General features: G+C 46.3%; 1 protein-coding gene across 1 annotated transcript; it reads left to right on the top strand.

The window, feature by feature from the left end:
* Positions 1-126: 126 nt before the first annotated feature.
* On the top strand, positions 127-17,240 carry GMCL1 (germ cell-less 1, spermatogenesis associated). The gene is made up of 14 exons (XM_062510541.1): positions 127-338; positions 671-794; positions 4,229-4,325; positions 4,654-4,751; positions 5,251-5,363; positions 5,830-5,895; positions 6,062-6,146; positions 6,324-6,414; positions 6,587-6,727; positions 10,608-10,677; positions 13,643-13,718; positions 14,457-14,602; positions 14,762-14,849; positions 15,939-17,240. Exons 1-14 carry the CDS (start codon positions 163-165, stop codon positions 16,065-16,067), a joined length of 1,500 nt encoding a protein of 499 aa, XP_062366525.1. The 5' UTR covers positions 127-162; the 3' UTR covers positions 16,068-17,240.
* The last annotated feature ends 524 nt before the right edge of the window (positions 17,241-17,764 follow it).

Here is a 17,764-nt window from a genome sequence, read left to right as displayed (position 1 = left end):
GTCTCGCTCATAGCGCTCGGAGTGCAGGAAAAGCGCCCGCCTCCGTCACCCCGGGCCTGGCCGGGCCCGCCCGCGCAGGCGCGGAGCTGCGGGGGCCGCGGCCGCCGCCGGCCGGGCTGAGGCGCCGCTGCCGCTCCGGCTCCATGAGGCAGCCGAGCGGCCATGGGCTCGCTGGGCAGCCGCGTGCTGCGGCGGAAGGCTGGGCTTCCGCGGGGCGAGGCGGCGGCCGCGGGCAAGGGCGGCAAGAGGAAGCGCAGCGGGGCCGAGGGAACCGGCGACAGCGACAGCGACGGCGAGGCCGAGCGGGAGGAGCGGCTCCTGCACCTCCGGGGCCGCAGGTCTGAGGGCGACTGAGGGAGGGCTGCCGGCTCTGAGGGGGCCGGGGGTGCTAGGGGAGCTCCGGGACTGGGGGCAGGCAGAGGGGCCGGGGGAATGCAGGGCTGGGCTGAGGCGGGCAGAGGAGCCCTGTCAGAGGTGGCTCGGGAAAGGCCCCGGCAGCAGCGGCGGGCACGGGGAAGCGGTGCTGGCCCGGGGGGATGCGGTAGTCGCGCTGGGCTGGGCAGGGCAGGACGAATCCCCGGAGGCCTTGAGACTGACTGTTGTCGCTATAACAGGAGAATTTCAAGGAGTGTTTCTCACTGTTTGTGGTTTTTTGTTTTGTTTTTACTAGGAAAAAATTGAAAAGCACATCGAAATATATTTATCAAACACTGTTTTTGAATGGGGAGAACAGTGACATCAAAATTTGTGCCCTGGGAGAGGAGTGGAACTTGCACAAGATTTATTTGTGTCAGGTAAGTGGTTCCTTTCTAACTCCCAGTAGGAACTGTGTTTTTAATAAAAGGATGTCTGAGAACTGTGAAGTATGACTGGAGATATTTCCCTTTTTTTCTGCTTCTTATTTAGGACTTTCACTCTTTTTGTAGATGCAAACAGTTTACCAACTCCTGTTAGCAGTGTTGGGAAGCAGAGCTGTATATTCATGTTTGAAAAATTTCTTTGCTTCTCTCTCTTCCTTCTTAATTTTTCAAAATTTTGTTTAATTTATTTTATTCTTAAATCTTGGTGTATCCTCTGTGAAAACAGTCCTGACAGTTGTCTTTGGTGTCCTGAGAAGATGTTCTTGTTTGCTGAACTGGTGGCTGAGAGACTCCTGTGATATGAATATTCTTGCAGGGCAAAGGAGCCACTTCCAGAAGGAATTTGTAAAGCCTGTGGTTCTCCAGCTCAGTGTTACTGCCCACTGGACTTGTGTGCAGGGACCTGCAGGAAAATTGCTGGTTCTGGGTCTCTGTAGGTGCTACTGATTGTTACGAGCCTTCACCAAAGGATTCCTTTCAGCTTCCCTGCTGCTGCAGGAGGAGGAATGTTTTCTCAGGAACTCTAAAAAGGAGTAAACCTTAGTGCATACGTCCAAAAATGATGCTGTTTGCACAAATGTTTTTCTCTTGGGCTTGTGTTCAGGTGGAGTCCTTTGTGTCTGTGTTTTGGGAGTGCAGAGGTGCTGTTGGTTTCACTGTCTGTTCTGTGTCACTGTTGCTGTGGCAGTAGTGGGGAGCTGTGACTGTGCCCTGAAACACCAAGTTCACTTGTGCCCTTGTCTTTCAGGGGTTCTGACCATGGCAGGGATTGGTGTGAAGCTCTCAGGTGCTGTACCTGGACAGGAGGGCATTTGTGTGTCAGCTGCAGTGGGAGCCAGAGCAGGGGTGCGACATGGTGGCACTGGGAGGTGCTCTGAACATGGCTGCAGTTGCTCTGGTGCAACAAGTGACGGGAAGAGCTAATTCTGTTTTTTTTTGTGACTGTTGCTATGTCAGTGCCTGAATTCCAGAGCATCTTCAGCAATTACTTGCATAGTCCCAGTGAGGGAAATGTTTCGTGGCTTTCTTGTAGGAAAAAGCCTTTTCTTTTTTGAGTTTGAGAACCTTTTAACAAACCTTAACTGAAGGCAGGAGAGTTGTTTGTGTGAGGCAGAGTGAGATCAGTGGCACTGAGGGGCCATGGGGTATATGGCAGGAGCAGAGCTGGCAGGCATAGCTCCCACTGCCACTATGCACCCCAGGGAGGGGGCACAGGCAGGGCTGGGTTGTGCAGGGCAGGCACAGCACTGCTGTGGCCTCAGGCTGCTACTGTTTACTGTCACTGTGGCTCTGTAGTTGCTGTATCTCCAGTCAGTGAAGCTGCTTCTGAGAGCTCAGCGTGAGGTTGGTGACTGAAATTGGGTGTGGAATCCCTTTTGTGGATGCAACTGTTCTGAGGGCTTTGAAAATTGTGACCTTGTCTGTAGAGGCCTTGTAGGAGCAGTGTTCTTGGAACAAGAGCTTTGGGGGGAATTGACCATTCTCCTCAGGCAGGTTCTGTTTCAGGGCACACTCCTGCTTTGCAATTACCTTACTGTAGGTAAAGTGTTGGAGGTTAGGAGTAACTCCATGTAAATGACTCTTGATGCCATTGTGACTCCTCTGTTCCCCTGAGCAGACTCAGTCCGGCTGTTTCTGCTCCTCTGCTCTCTCCACACACTGCCTCAAGTTCCATGAAGGACAGTGTCCTGGTTTGAAAGACAGGTGTTTGCTCAGGAAAGCAGAAGCTTCCCTTTGGACTGAAAAAAATGTGATCCTTCTGATTATTATGATTTTGAAATTAAGGGAGCTCTCAGGCAAAGATATGGGGGTAGGAATAACAGTTCTTTACTGGTCTATCTAACAGGACAAACAAGAACAACACCAGCTATGAAATTACCCACAAACAGAACAGTAACTCAGTCCCAGTGTTTTTTGGCTGCAGGCACCTTTTCCCTGAGCTGCAGTTCCCGGTGCTGGGGGCGGGCAGGTCCCGCAGAGCCGCAGGAGGGCTGGGGGTGATGGCAGCGCTGTCCCAGGGGGAGAGAGAGATGGAGAGAGCCCTCCGCTCACGGTGTGGGTCCTGGTGCTCAGCAGAGTGCTGGATGGTGGTAGTTCACAGCGAGAAGGCAGCAGGGCAGGGTCCAACAGCAGTGGGGATGGCTCCCGGCACTGGGATGGCAGGGATGGGGCTGACGCGGCGATCGTCCTTCTCGTCCGAACTCCACGGGGGAAATGGGCCGAGCCCAGCCTTCTGCTTCCTCTTCTGGCTGTTTGAATCTCGAGGGGTTTCCCTCCTCTCTCTCCCCTCCCCCTTGTCACCAGGGCCCAGTCAACAGGTATCTTGGCATGACAATGGGGAAAATTCCACAGAGGGAAAAGGGAAAGAACCAACCCCCAACAGACAGTCAGGTGCTGCTCTGACTGGTCACAGAAGCTCTGAGAAATGGAGGATTTCATGATGCTGCTACAAAAGTGATAAATCCTTATGAAACTGGGGAGTTGATCTCTATGGCAAAGCTGAGGCAGTCTAGTGAGGAGGACAAAGATGAGTGAGGTCCTGGGTTTGATAGGAACATGTATGTTTCAGAGTTAGGAATATGCTGAGGGTACAGAAATACTGACCTGCTCAAATGAAATCAAAATTGGTTTTGTGTTATTTGCTGCCCTGAGCTGAAATGCTGAGGGAAGAGGTCAGGGAATGTGGTGCTGTACAAATAGACTTTATTTTTTTGATCTCTCAGGTAAACTTCATTGATAGCATCTCATAATGGGCACATCTGCTGCTGGGAAGGAAAATCAGGAACCCTAGTAGAACATTATCTTTCCCTTCCTTTGGATGGAAACCTCAAATTCTAGTTTTATGTGCTTTTCACTTAATAATAAAAGGTATATTGCCATAAATGGTGTGTGTGTCTGTGTCCTTGGTATGAGGCTACAGCCTTGTACAATGATTTTTATGTCTTGCATGCCTTAATTTTCTTTTTCACCCCCAGTCCCCAAACTGGCATTCCCTAATGCCTGCAAGATTTATTGTTTGCCATTAACCTTAAGGATTTAGTTCTTGGACTAATTCAGTCCCCACTGGTGATGTGATTTGTGGGAAAAGAGCTTGTGTAGCTTTTCTGGCCTTTTTAAACTCTTCCCTTACTCTGATTACACACACGTAGCCCAAATTTTCCTGTGGGCATTTTTGAGTGTCAGAAACAGCAACTACAATCAGCCCCTCAAGTCTGTCAGAATGTTTTATCTTGTGAAAGTTCCCTTAATATATTTTGTTCTGCATAAAGGTAAATATTAACCGTGTTTGGTTTCATGTGCTACTTTTGATAGTTTTAAGTGGGATGAAGTCTCTTAGTTGAATTCTTTTTCTCTCTTCCTTCATATAGTCAGGCTACTTTTCCAGTATGTTCAGTGGCTCTTGGAAGGAATCCAGCATGAATGTCATAGAGCTGGAGATTCCTGATCAAAATATTGATGTAGAAGGTAAGTGGGAACCTTTTATTTTAACAAAACACTGAAGGGAGAGGTTAAGTTAAACCTCATGATATTCAGAGAAGACTCATGGGCTTCAGCTTCTTTTTGTGCCGTTTTTCAGCTCTCATGGATGCTGAAGAGTTTGTTTAAATTGTGGGAGCTCAGTAATGGATTGGTTACTGCCCCATGTTTTCTGTCTGGTCACTTGCTCTAGATAAAGAACCAGCACTGAGACCATAGAGAAGGTGTGCAGCAAAGGGGTTTGGTTGTGTTTAAGGACTCTTTGCTGCCCCTTGCTCGGGGTTGTGTCTGTGTTTGACTCCTGTTCCATTTGCAGCCCTGCAGGTGGCTTTTGGCTCACTCTACAGAGATGATGTGCTGATCAACCCCAGCCGTGTCGTCGCCCTGCTGGCAGCAGCCTGCATGCTGCAGCTTGTAAGTCAGAAATGCCACTGTTCCTGTCCTGTTTCCTGAACAGAAACATAGCAGTTCAGAGTACCATTGCCCACATGGCCTTTGGCATCCAGATGAATGAATCAGCTTTTCAGGCTAGCTGGGGGAAAAACCAAACACAATGCAGTGGATTTATTGAAAAATGCTGTGACTAAGATTGAGGTGTGAGATTAAGTGATTTGAGAGTGATATCTAAAAGTAGATTAAATAGGTTTTGGAGCTCGCTTGGTCTACCCTGAAGGCATTCAGTAACCTTTTCTTTCATGGAAAACATTCTTAAGGAACATCTGGATTTCTGAGGAATGATGATTTAAATGTTTTGAAGAGTGTAGCAGCGGTCGCTGCAGCCTGTGGGCCTTTGGGGATGGCTCAGGCTGCAAATCTGGATGAACGGCACAGTTCACAGTGTCTGACACTTCCTGTTGGGAAATGAACACTCAGAACATTGAACAGAACTCAGTGTGTTTTTTCCTCTCTGCAGGATGGCTTAATCCAGCAGTGTGGTGAAACAATGAAGGAAACCATCACTGCCCAAACTGTGTGTGGTTATTACAATTCTGCAGGGACATATGGACTGGACTCTGTGAAGAAAAAGTAAGAACTGCTGTCTCCAAGCTGCTTTGGACATTGCCAGTTAACAGTGATTTTACACACAGTTCCATAATGACCAGGTTAACTGTTCTAGTATTTTTTTAGAATAGAATCATAGAACATCAAGGTTAGAAGAGACCTGTAAGATCATCCAGTCCAGCCGTCCACCAGGACTACCACTGAAACCACTAAACCACATAATCCAGAGCCAGATCCAGACACCTCCAGGGGAGGTGATTCCACCACATTCCTGGGCAATCTGTTCCAATGCCTGACCACTCAAACGGGAAAAAAAGTCAAGTACCTAATCTGAATTGATTTCTGTCCAGACCTCTCTGCAGAATCCTTCTGCCCTCCAGCAGATCCACAGTCCCACCCAGCTGAGTGTTGTCTGCAAATCCTACTGTTGCAGGAATGTTAACGTAGAGAAGAAAGAAGCAGAGGTCCTAATTCCTTGCTTTTCCTGCAGGTGCCTTGAGTGGCTCTTGAACAATCTGATGACTCACCAGAGTGTTGGACTTTTCAAGGAACTCAGGTACTGAGGGAGCACTTCCCTTGCAGGGATGAAGGACAGTCCCATCCCAACTCTGGAGCTCACTGCAGATCACTTTCTGGGCTCTTGCTGGTTGCTTTTTCCCTACCTCCCCTTTTTCTTTTACTCTTTACTGTCTCACTGACCTGTTACAATTTATTTTTTCCAGCATAAACCTCATGAAGCAGCTGATCAGCTCCTCCAACCTGTTTGTGCTGCAGGTGGAAATGGATGTGTACACTGCTCTCAAAAAGGTACTTGCCTTGGGGCTCAATGCAGTGGAACCTTTGTGGGATTGACTGAAGGTGTTTCATAGAGTAGCAGAACTTCTATAGAAGTGAATGCACTGTGGAAATGTCTCTTATTAATATGCAGAGTACTTACCTGAAGCATTCTTCACCTGACTCACTAGAATTTATTCTTTTTCCCAGTGGATGTTCCTTCAGCTCGTGCCTTCTTGGAATGGGTCTTTCAAGCAGGTGTTAACTGAAGCTGATGCCTGGTTTGCTGAGCGCAGGAGAGGTAGGAAGAGTTGGCCAGGCCTTGGTTTGAGGTTTGAACATGAGTAATTTCGTAATTTTAATGGCAAAAGCCATTAAGTGCCCATAATAACTTTCTCTCAAAACTCCAGTATAAATATGGTCTGAAAAATATTTAGGGAGGCAAATCATAATGTGGGTGGTGTGTTTTGCAGAGTTTGGGGATGACATTGCCTTCTTGGAGTCAGCGCAGGGGAACGCGTTCCTGCCTGTGTTTGCATACTTGAGGCTGCAGTACATCATCAGTGACCTGGCCTCAGCCAGAATTGTGGAGAGAGATGCCCTGCTGCCCTCGGGTGAGTGAGTGAGTGAGTGCTGGGCACAGCTGAAGCCTCATCTTAGTTCCTGCCTTCAGTTTCTTCACCCCAAGAGAGACTGGGAGGTGCTGGAGCATGTCCCAAGAAGGACAGAGCTGGGTAGGGGTCTGGAACACGAGTCTGATGAGGAGCAACTGAGGGAGCTGTAGAACAGGAGGCTGAAGGAGAACCTTCTCACTTTCTACAGCTCCTGACAGGAGAGGGCAGCCAAGGGGGTCAGGCTCTGCTCTCAGGGAGCAGGGACAGGACAAGGAGAAACAGTCTTAAGGAGGTTCAGGTTGGATATTGGGAAAATTCATTCTTTCATGGAAAGGGTTGTCCAGCTCTGGCACAGTTACCCAGGATGGGGTGGAGTCCCCATCCCTGGGGGAATTTAGCAGTCCTGTGGATGTGGCACTTGGGGACATGGGTTAGTGGTGGCCTTGGCAGTGCTGGGGGAGCAGTTGGGCTCAATGACCTTAGAGGACTTTCCCAGCCCAAATCATTCCATGGTTCTTCTTGACTGATCACATTCTGTGTGCTTTCCCCAGCCTGTCCTGCCCTAGAGTAATTGGGAAGATCTCAGTGTGTTTACTTCTCTTGCTGCTCACATGTTTATCTCCAGCATCGGGTTTGTGGTTGAAGATTCAGCAGAAGCTGAGTATGAAAATTACAGGCATAAAAATCTGCAAAGGCATGCATATACACACTGTATAGGTGTCATCACCATGTGATAAGCATTCTGCTCATCAGTCAAGTTGTCAAAATGCTCTACAATAGATACATAGTACTTCATCAATGTTTAAATGGTCCCAGGTGCCCAGATAAACAGAAAATCCTTTAACTTTTGGGAGAGTAAAACTTGCTGAGACTCAACTGTTTTCTCACCATTAGTTTCTAAAAAGAGCTGAAGAGTTTTTGGTAGGATTTGGAATAAAATCCTAAAATTAAAACGAAAAGCCCAAGATGCTGTGAAGTCTTTCCCTCTTCCAGAACAAATGTTATTTACTAATAGAGATTTAGCATGATTTGGAGCAGAGAGGATATTAAATTATTCCAGTCTTGTTCATTTGTCTGCGTTTTGACTTGTATAAAACACATCCTCCTCCTAGGGCCTTGGGCTTTTTGGAGCCCAGGGAGGGAAATGCCATTTCATGTTATTAGAGATTATTGATGCTAACATGCCAATATCACTGGAAAATGAAAAGCCCCTTCTCGTCCTGCTGCTGTTGTCTGATAACATTTTGTTATGCATAAAAATCCCAAAAGAACAGGTCTCAGCTTTGATATGTGGTATTTTAAATGCTTAAGTGATGTATAAAGTAAATATAATCCATCTCGCTTCAGAGTGATACTGGTACAGACTAGGCAAAGTGCAAATGTTATTATAAAAATAACTTTGTGTGAATGACTATTTAGATCTTTAATGGTGACACAGGAGAACAGTGGATTTGTATCCCTCTGAAGTGGGTTTGTCAGTATGTCAATAAGATGGTGCAAACCAGAAATTTTCTGGAGCTACACTTGATTTCCTCCTCTAGTGTCTGCTGTTACCACTTACAGTGTGACGGGCATCCTTTTTGTAGTGCTCTTTGGTGGGTAAATGTTGTGTCTGTTCTCAAACCCCAAAGCCTTTACCTGTGGCTGTCAAAGGAAGAATTGTTCTGAGATTGTTGCATCTTTGAGGCTGATTTGCTTGTGCTCATTGAAAGAGAGTGATATTTGTGCATAGTTCACAAGTGTTGGCTCTGCAGGGAGGCAGTTGCTGAGCCATGATGAGCACTGTGCTGGCTGGGTAGTACTGTGGTGCAGGGACAGGGACACAGGGCAGCTGGGTGGCACTGTGGTGCAGAGGAAGGGAACGCGGGGCACTGTGGTGCAGAGAAAGGGACACAGGGCAGCTGGGTGGCACTGTGGTACAAGGAAAGGGAACACAGGACACTGTGGTGCAGAGAAAGGGACACAGGGTTAGCTGGGTAGCAGTGTGGTACAAGGAAAGGGAACACAGGACACTGTGGTGCAGAGAAAGGGACATAGGGTTAGCTGGGTAGCAGTGTGGTACAAGGAAAGGGAACACAGGACACTGTGGTGCAGAGAAAGGGACACAGGGTTAGCTGGGTAGCAGTGTGGTACAAGGAAAGGGAACACAGGACACTGTGGTGCAGAGAAAGGGACATAGGGTTAGCTGGGTAGCAGTGTGGTACAGGGAAAGGGAACACAGGACACTGTGACGCTGGGAAAGGGAACACAGGGCACTGTGGTGCAGGGACAGGGGACACAGGGCACTGTGGTGCAGGGACAGGGGACACAGGGCACTGTGGTGCAGGGACAGGGGACACAGGGCACTGTGGTGCAGGGACAGGGTCTGTGCTGTGTGCAGGAGGAGGATCTGTGTGTTGGGAGGAGTTTGGTACTCACCTGTCCTTGTAATCTCTTCATGCCAGGGTGTAGCCACAAGCTGTGTTAAGATTAGAACCCCTGCTCTTCATTCACAAGGAAGTTGAGATAAATCCTGGGCTGCACTTCAGAAGAGGCTCCTGGCTTCTGGTGGAAGCCTTTCAGATTATTATAAATGAAGTTGTTCTCAGGGAGGTAGAGAAGCAAATCACACTGAGTAGTTGAAAGTAGTACTGCAATAATTTATTTATTTATTTTTGTACTCTGTGTGTGGGGGTCCTGGAGGGGAAAACTAAAATTCTGTATTAGGAGTTCACAGCAGTCTGATCTTTGTGCAGAAAAGATGCAAGAGACAGGAATACATAATGTGTCTGTGTGAGCACAGTGTTTGTTGTTCTGTTTTACTTGGTGGCTTGTGAGCATTTCCTCAGCTGTACTTTTTCTTCATAAATCAGCAGATGAACTGCAGCTGAAATGTGAGGTAGGAAATAGATACATGCAATACACAAATAGAGAAGATGCTCTCCTCCCTGATACTTTTTCCTTCCCTTTTAGCACATCCATTCTCTCTTCGTTACCTGTGTAGGTTTCCTTAATTAATTATTTTCTGTTGTACTTTGGTTGATTCCCAGTTTGCTCCTATCACAGTCTGTACTTTCACTTTAGAGTCAGAAGGACAAAGGCTGGTTTCAGGTTTTCCATCCATGGTCTCTCCTCTCCACCCTTCTGTCACATTCATCAGTTTCCTGGCTTGTTTTTGGTCATGTTGGCTCTCCCTGTTCTCTTACCCAACCCATTTCCCAGAGCTGGTTCTCATATGTGACCTTGCTCCCTTGCACCATTTGTTATCTTGACTAAGAACTTCTTAACACCCTGTGCTTTTGGGATCCCTTTTGTGTAACTGCCTGACAAACTACTGAGTTTTGTTCTCTTTTATCTCTTGGTTGCAACATTAAATTAACATAACCAGTAAAATCTTTGTGTGTTCTCCAAGGAAGACATGATTTATGTTTATTCTTGGCAGGGTACAATTTCTGTTTTGTTTTACCATATTTGTGTTAAGTCACTGTTTTCTTTTATCCCTGATTGTGTTTTCTACTTTAACTTATATAGAATTCCTCTGGGGATTCAGACAACACCACCTTTGCCCAAGAGCTTGTTAACAAGCTCCTTGGCTGAACAGAGTTTTGTGTGCTGAGAAAATGTGTGGAGTTGCATCACTTTTGGGTGTTTGAGGAGATGAACAGAGTCTGGAGTGACTGCCTGATAGTTGTGGATGTTTATCCCTTCCCCTGTGCTTGAGGCTGGGAGCTGGGGACCACAGGGAGTTATCAGGGGGGTGGGTTGTGTAAACTATCCAGCTCATAAGTGCAACTTTATTATTTCAGTGTAATTTTATTTCTCTATTTTGAATGTACATGACCATTTCCAGCTCCAAAGACAACACCAAGCTTGTTTTTTGTTTTTTTTTTTTTAATTTTAGAATGGCTGTCCTCTGTTTACAAACAGCAGTGGTTTGCCATGCTCAGAGCAGAACAAGACAATGATATTGGGTAGGTATATTACAGGCTTTATTTCTTTCTTAAATTAGAAAACTTCCTCTCATAGAAATTCTGACATTAATAATTCTGGAGTTTACATTAAAAGGAGGGGGGTAAGCATACTTCTTTTTTTGTGGGGGGAGAAACATACTTCAGTGCTTTTGAACTGCTGATCTCTGTGGAGCTCTCTGTTCCCTTGGGCTGGCTGGTCTCCCATCCCTCAACCAGTAGAACTCTGTAAAACTGGTCTAATGGGACCAGAGGGAAATGCTGGGTGGGGGACACGAGTTCTCTGTTTTTCTTTATGTCAGTGCTTCTCACTAGTACCTCACCTGGAAATCTGTGTTGAGGCTGTGAAAGGGTAATTTCAGAGCCTTCCATGTTAGGGATACTTTGGCCATCAAGCTGTTTCTCTTCTGCTTGCTCTTAGCCTTGCTGCAATGAGCCAGGTCCCTGATTTAATACCAAAACCATGGCAAAATGTAGCTGAGGGAGTTGATCCTGCCTTTGTCTTCACTCCTGACTCCTAGAGTGCTTTGTGGAGAAAAAATGCCAAGTCAGGCAGGTGCAGAATGCCTGTTACCTCCCCAAACCCAGCAGATTGACTTTGTCCTGTAGCCATGTCACCCAGTGGGTGCCATTCATGGATAGGCACGTGTTGGGTTGTAACAGGAGCTTCAAAAGAGCCCCAGACTCTCTGAAGAATTGCCAAGATCTTTAAGAAGGTGTTCTCTTAGGTAGCAGTCCTTTAGGAAGTGGTGGAAGAAGAGTACAGAATTGTCACTCACATTCAATTCCTGCAGATGAATTTTGGGTGGCCATGGCTTGTTTCTGATGTTTCTGTTGGCTGCTCTCTTGGGAAGGCTTTTGCAATTCTGCTGTAGCTCTGAGCACATAGATGTCACCTCCTGGCTCATGGGCAAGCAGAGTTGGTAGGGAAGTGGAGTCATCAGAATTCTGATACAATATAAGACACTGTATTTGCTAATTTTGATGTGTTTTGGTAGTTGAGTACAGTGGGGGCATTTGAATTGTCATCCACTGGATACACATGCTTCTGGAAAAGGGATCATCCAGCTTGGAGAAGAGAAGCTTTCATATTCATCTACTGCTGAGGATTTCAGTGGCTCTTGAAATGGGCAGAGCATTTTTCCCCATTTTTCTTGCTTGTCCAATTTTCTCTTTTGCAGTATGGTTTGATTATTTATTTTAAGACAGCGAAAACTAAAAGTCTCAGCCTTAGAAGGGTACGCATGCAGCTGTTCCTCTGTGTTAGTGCAGATGTTTTGGCCATTTAACCAACGTGTAGCTGCAGGAAAAGAATTCAGGTTTTATAAGCCTATGGTTTATCCATAGGCTTATATAAGCCTATGGTTTATCTGCAGCAATTCCTCTCACACCTACTGCCCATGTCAGTATCAGACACATATTTTCCCTCAGGGTTAAGGAAGCAGACTTAGGAATCAGAGCAAGACATGAATCTGACTCCTCCGAGCTGAAGTAAGGCTCTATTTCCATATCCCACCTGGTGCAGGGTATAATTGCACCTGATTATTCTAACACTGCCAGCATGGAAATGGCACTGCTTGGAAACATGTGATGTGGTTTGTCGTGGTAACTTTATAGAGGGGAGGAGAAGAAAGTGTTTCCCTTCTACTTTGAGTTTGCATTTAAAAGGATTAAACATCTTATTCGCTGTTCAGAATTGGAGAATTTTTTAGTGTTAGTGGAGTTTGTGGCTTTGAACTGTAGCTGCTCAGGGTTTGCATGTTGTGTTAAAGTGGATCACTTTTTTAAAATTAAACATGTGTTTTGTGGCAGAAGCCAGACAGGTCTTTCAAGTCTGGGACTAGAACCACTTCTGCTCTTAGCAGTCTCTTCGGCAGTGTGTGAGAAGGAAGCAGAGTAACTCCACTGTTCACTTTGTGGCAGCTGATGGAAGTGGTTAAAGCTGAAGTTCTGCACTGTCTGAGGCTGCTCAGGGGATGGAGAGGAGGATGTTAATGTCAGTCTGAGCATTATGGACTAATGTTTGTAAAATTTGTCACTAATTAAACAGAAATAAATCCTTTATCACCATTACTGCATTTATTTCAGCCACAAAACCAGTTCATCTGGAAGATGTGGAAAAGCACACGGGAGGTTCCTGGGTGAATTTGTTCAAGTGTGATGAGCTTGTATGCATAACCTGTTGATGTCACTGGGATTAATAAAGTTCACTGCCAGCTTCGTGTAACTTGAACACTTTCTGGCAGTGGGTGTTGGGTTAATGATGTCATGGTGTGTGAAGCAAAGTGAGGAAAACACTTCTGGAAAGTCTAGGCTGATCTCACTCATGCTGGCTCTGCAAGGCTGTTCTCCGTGTTGGGCGCAGGGGAACTGTTGGTTGAAAGGAGCTGATGTTGGTATGGGATGACACGGCCAAGGGCTCTTGCATCTCAGAGCTCTGAGAGGCTCTGACACTTCGTAAGCACGGAGGGGAAGTGGTTTTTTTTTTTTTAGCTGAGTTGTTCCCCTTGAAAAACCTCTCCCAGTGTCTTGTGACTGTTGCTTCATAGCACTGCTGTAGTGCAGAGCCCTGCAGCATTTGTCTCTGGCTGTGCCTAAGAAGTCAGCCTGCAGAATTTAAAAAACACTTGGGTTTTTACAAGGCTGGGAGAATGTATTTCATTGCAACAACTATTATTTTGTTATCTGGAAAAGTCCTGCCTAACTGAGGTGTCACAACCTGGTTTGTATTGCAGTTCTGTAGTGTAGGTGGGTGTTTACGGGACGGTTTGGGATGGAAGAGGCTCCGGGAGCTCATCCAGTCATGCCTCTGCTCAAAGAAGGGTCAGTTGTGTGTCCCTTCCAGGTCAGGGTATTCCATGATTGTGTGGTCAAAGTTTATTCCAGTCCGTTCCTCTTTTCCACATTGAGATATCATACAAAGCTGTTGAAGTGTCTTTAAAGGTGCTGGTTTGTTTTTTTTTTTCAGGCCTCAAGAAATCAATAAAGAGGAACTGGAAGGAAACAGCATGAGGTGTGGTCGCAAACTGGCCAAGGATGGTGATGTAAGTGTGACATGTGGCTAACTGCAGAGTTGGCATTGCTGAGACAAGTCAGTTGTTTTCAAGCCATGTAGGTGCTCATTGTCAAACTGCATCCAAGAGATGTCTTGGAGAAAAATACCTTTTTTTTTTCTCCCCAGAGATCTGGAAGCAATTGTCTCTGCAAGGAACAAAGAACTGGTGTTTCATTGTGCTCTTGTGCTGCGGGACTGGGAAAACTGTTAGTCCAGGCAGTTAAACAGAGCTCTGATCACTAATGTCTTTTTTTTCTTTTTTTTTTTTTTTTTTCTGGAAAAGGAGGTTCTCTAGATAAAACGTGTAACATTCAGAGCCAGGGCTCCTCTGTGTCTTTAGGTAACAGGTCTTGTGAAATAAACAAGAGAACATTAATTTTTCCCAATGAAGTCACATAACCCAAGGCTGTTAACCCGAGGAGTGCTTTGGACGTGGCTAGGGCTCATAGATCAGCCCCATTACCCAATGCTGAGTGTTTGACAACCACTGGTGTGGCATGTGTTCCTGTCTGTCTGGAAGCAGCTGGCACTCAGATGCTCTCTTGCAGTCCCCTGCAGTGTCCAGGTCGTCCCCACCGGCTTCTCTGTTCCAGACGGGCTGGCAGGGATCCCCGAACCCCACAGTGTAGCGCAGAGCCCCACTGCCAGGACTGACCCCTTGGAGCTGGTGTGACACAGCCCATCCTGAGGCTGTGTGTGTGCCCTCTGTGTCCCCTCTGTCCTGCAGTACTGCTGGCGCTGGACTGGCTTTAACTTCGGCCTGGACCTGCTGGTGACCTACACCAACCGCTATATCATCTTCAAGCGCAACACGCTGAACCAGCCGTGCAGCGGCTCCGTCAGCCTGCAGCCACGCCGCAGCATCGCCTTCAGGTGCCAGCCCGGGGGCTCCCTCAGTGCTGCCAGTCCTGCTGGCATTAGGCTTTGTTGCCACTGAGTCAGTGACATGAAAAAATGTTACCCTGTCTCCTCGGGAGAAGCTTCTTGTGCTGAGAGAAGGAGACTGAAGTGATTTCACTGTTGTACCCCCAGGTTACGCCTGGCCTCGTTTGATTGCACTGGGAAGATGATTTGCAGCAGGACTACAGGCTATCAGATCCTGACCCTGGAGAAGGACCAGGTGTGTCTGTGGGCTTCTGAGCTGTTGAACTTGAATGGTGGACTTCAAGGCATGAAAAAAATGCTGAGAAGTCACAAGTGCTTTTGAAGGGGAGTTGCTGTTCATGTTGTCATCGCTTATGTGGAATCTCAGTCATTCCTCTTAGAGGTAGTGGCTAATTAAGCTAATTTGTGAAGTGGATCTAGAATAGGGTAGTGTGGGTTTCATTGGTGTTGTTAATATGAAATTAGTTCCCATGTTAGTGAAATCAGTGCCTGTGGTGCTGCTGTCTGCTGCCAGTGTCATGCTCAGCTGCCCTCCCAGCCTTCCAGCACTGCTGACATCACCCCTCTGCATAATCTGTTCTTCAGACTCCTCATTTAGAGGCAAATTCGAAATTTGAAGACTCTTATAAGCTGAGGAGTTAAAAGAATGTCTGCTTGTTGTTTAAGGGTTGGATTTATTACTGTATTAAATAAATTGATGAAAGCCCCAGAGAGGAGTGGAGTTTTCTTAGAGCGAGTGCTCTTTTTCCACCCATTGCTGACAGCAGGATTTAGTGAGGTATGTGTGGGACTTGTTAATCAAGTTTCTCAAATCCCAGCCAGCAGTGATACAAAGGTGGTGAGAATACAGAAAACCTTTCCTTGTCAGTGCCATCCTCACTGGAGGGTGATGTTTCAGTTTTGCATCCTCATGAGGTTGAAGTTTCAATTTTGCTACCCCAAAACCAGTTCCTAGAGTGGAACTAAAAAATTCCTACCCACAAACTTGAAATTTGCTTTCAAGTATAAGCTGTTATGGAATGCCTGGTTGGTGAAATCTCCCAAAACTAAGAACTGTCCCTTTCTCCCCAGTGTGTTGGAGGGGAAATTTCTCCAGCATTTCCTGTGGCTGTTCCCTGTGCTGCAGAGGGCTGGGGAGCTCTGGTGGGAGCAGTTGGCAGGCTGAGAATGTGTCAGTGTTACAAACTTTAGGTGAACTGTCTTTGCTTTATTTTTTTTATTCTGATTTGAATGTGTAGTCATTAAGATGTGCAGAATGAGTGTTGGGTCAGTGCTGTGCTTTCTGGTCCCCCCTCACCATGCAAATGTCCCGTGTGTGCTCCAGGAGCAGATCGTGATGAATTTGGACAGCAGACTCCTGACGTTCCCCCTCTACATCTGCTGCAACTTCCTGTACACATCGCCAGAGAAGAGGGCAGGCAGCGAGGCCCAGTTGGATAATTTGGAAGCCTGAGACCTCCCTGGGGCTTGTGGCAGCCCCTCTCCCACCCTGGATGCTGTTCCAAAGCTTAGACAGGCAGGCCTTACCCTGTAGCAACAGCCCTAGCCCTGACCTTAGTGCTCTCCCTATGCAGCTCTGAAAAGATCAGACATTAGGTACACCAAAATCAGTAAGCCCTTTTTGATTATTTTTTATTTTATTTCTGTTCTGCATCATCAGGCAATAGCCATTCCGTGTTTGAGGAGTGTTACACTTGAGCTTTTCTGGGTGAAAACTGAGCCAAATTGGAAATAGGGCATTTGTGTGGATCACAGCTTAGCAAATTACCTGTTGGACTCTGAGCAGACATTGTAGGTTGTGTGGGTTTTGTTAGTGTAGGTTTTGTTGAGTTTTTAAATAACTGACCTGTAAATACCAGATCCATATTTTGCTTTTTTTTTTTCTGGTCGTTTTCCATTAGGGCTAAGTAATCTCTGTAAATGTGCCCTCTCAACTTTGGTTATTTAACTGCACAGCCTTTCCTACCTGCTGGGTTTAAGCCTTTTTTGCAGCTCACAAACACACATTTCATTCTTGGTCTTGTTCTAACACTGCAGCCAATAATTCTCTGTCTTTTAGCAGGTTAACTTACTAATAAGGATGTTCATAAATTATTTTTTTTTCCGTGTACAGCAAATACTCTAATGTCCTCACCATCACTTGAGTCCTGTCAGCAGCATCTCTCAGCTGGAGTTCTGCTGAGTGCTGATTGTACTTGCACACACCAAATACCAGTTTTTAACATTTTCTGTGGCTTGTTTTAGCTGTTACCTTGGGAATACGTCCCATGTTAGCTCAGGAACTTGTGACTTTTGAGTGCCTTTCGAATTGTATATGTAACACCTACTTCACATCAGTTCAACAAGGTCACAGGATCCAAAGACAGCGCTGGGAACAAGAGATTCCTCTCCACTTGGTTTGATGGATGAGTCGTGTCATGGTACACTCTGTTCAGTCTTTGTTAGGTTTTATGTTTTTCTCTTACAAGTTTGAATTCTTAACAGCAGGATTTTTTTTCATTCAAACTGGGAGTTTTTGCCTTGTCAGCCTATTTTTTTAATGCCAGAAGAACATAAAACCATTTGTACTTTATAACAAGGATAAAAATGTGTCGGGCAATGTGTTAATAAATAATTTCAAACGGAATACTTGCCCATGTCTGCCCTTTCCTACTGGGAATAGCTTTTTGTGTTGGATTCACCCTTTGGGTTCAGCACCTCAGTGTGATCTTGTGTTGTGTCACAGCTTTGGCCGCACAGACCAGAAGCATTTTCAGGTGTTCAGATGCTGCGGCATCGAATTTATTTATTGAATTAATTGTATTTAGATACTTTACTCTGATTTTAATTAGAAGTACCCACTCCTTAAAATTGATTCTGAGGAAAGCAACAGGTGCTGCTGGTTAATGGCAGAGGGAACAGGTGCCTCCAGTCCAGGTGTTTTTTTGCAGCACATCAAAGTCTGAGCTGGGGGTGGGATGAGCTGTACAGGGCTTTGCACCCCTGCCAGGGCCTGATCCTGCTCTGCCCTCTGGATCCCATGGCTCCCTCCCCTGCTGGGACCCACCCTGTGTCACCAGGATATGGGATGTAGAGCAAGAAACTCATCTTGGTAGTTTTTTCCCCAGGCAACAACCGTTTCCCTTGATCCCTGGGTGTCCTGGGTCTCCC

This window comes from Cinclus cinclus, chromosome 29 (assembly GCF_963662255.1).
Source record: "Cinclus cinclus chromosome 29, bCinCin1.1, whole genome shotgun sequence".
Classification (NCBI taxonomy): domain Eukaryota; kingdom Metazoa; phylum Chordata; class Aves; order Passeriformes; family Cinclidae; genus Cinclus; species Cinclus cinclus.
Note: the sequence above shows the minus strand (reverse complement) of the source record. Positions and strands in the feature narration are given on the sequence as shown.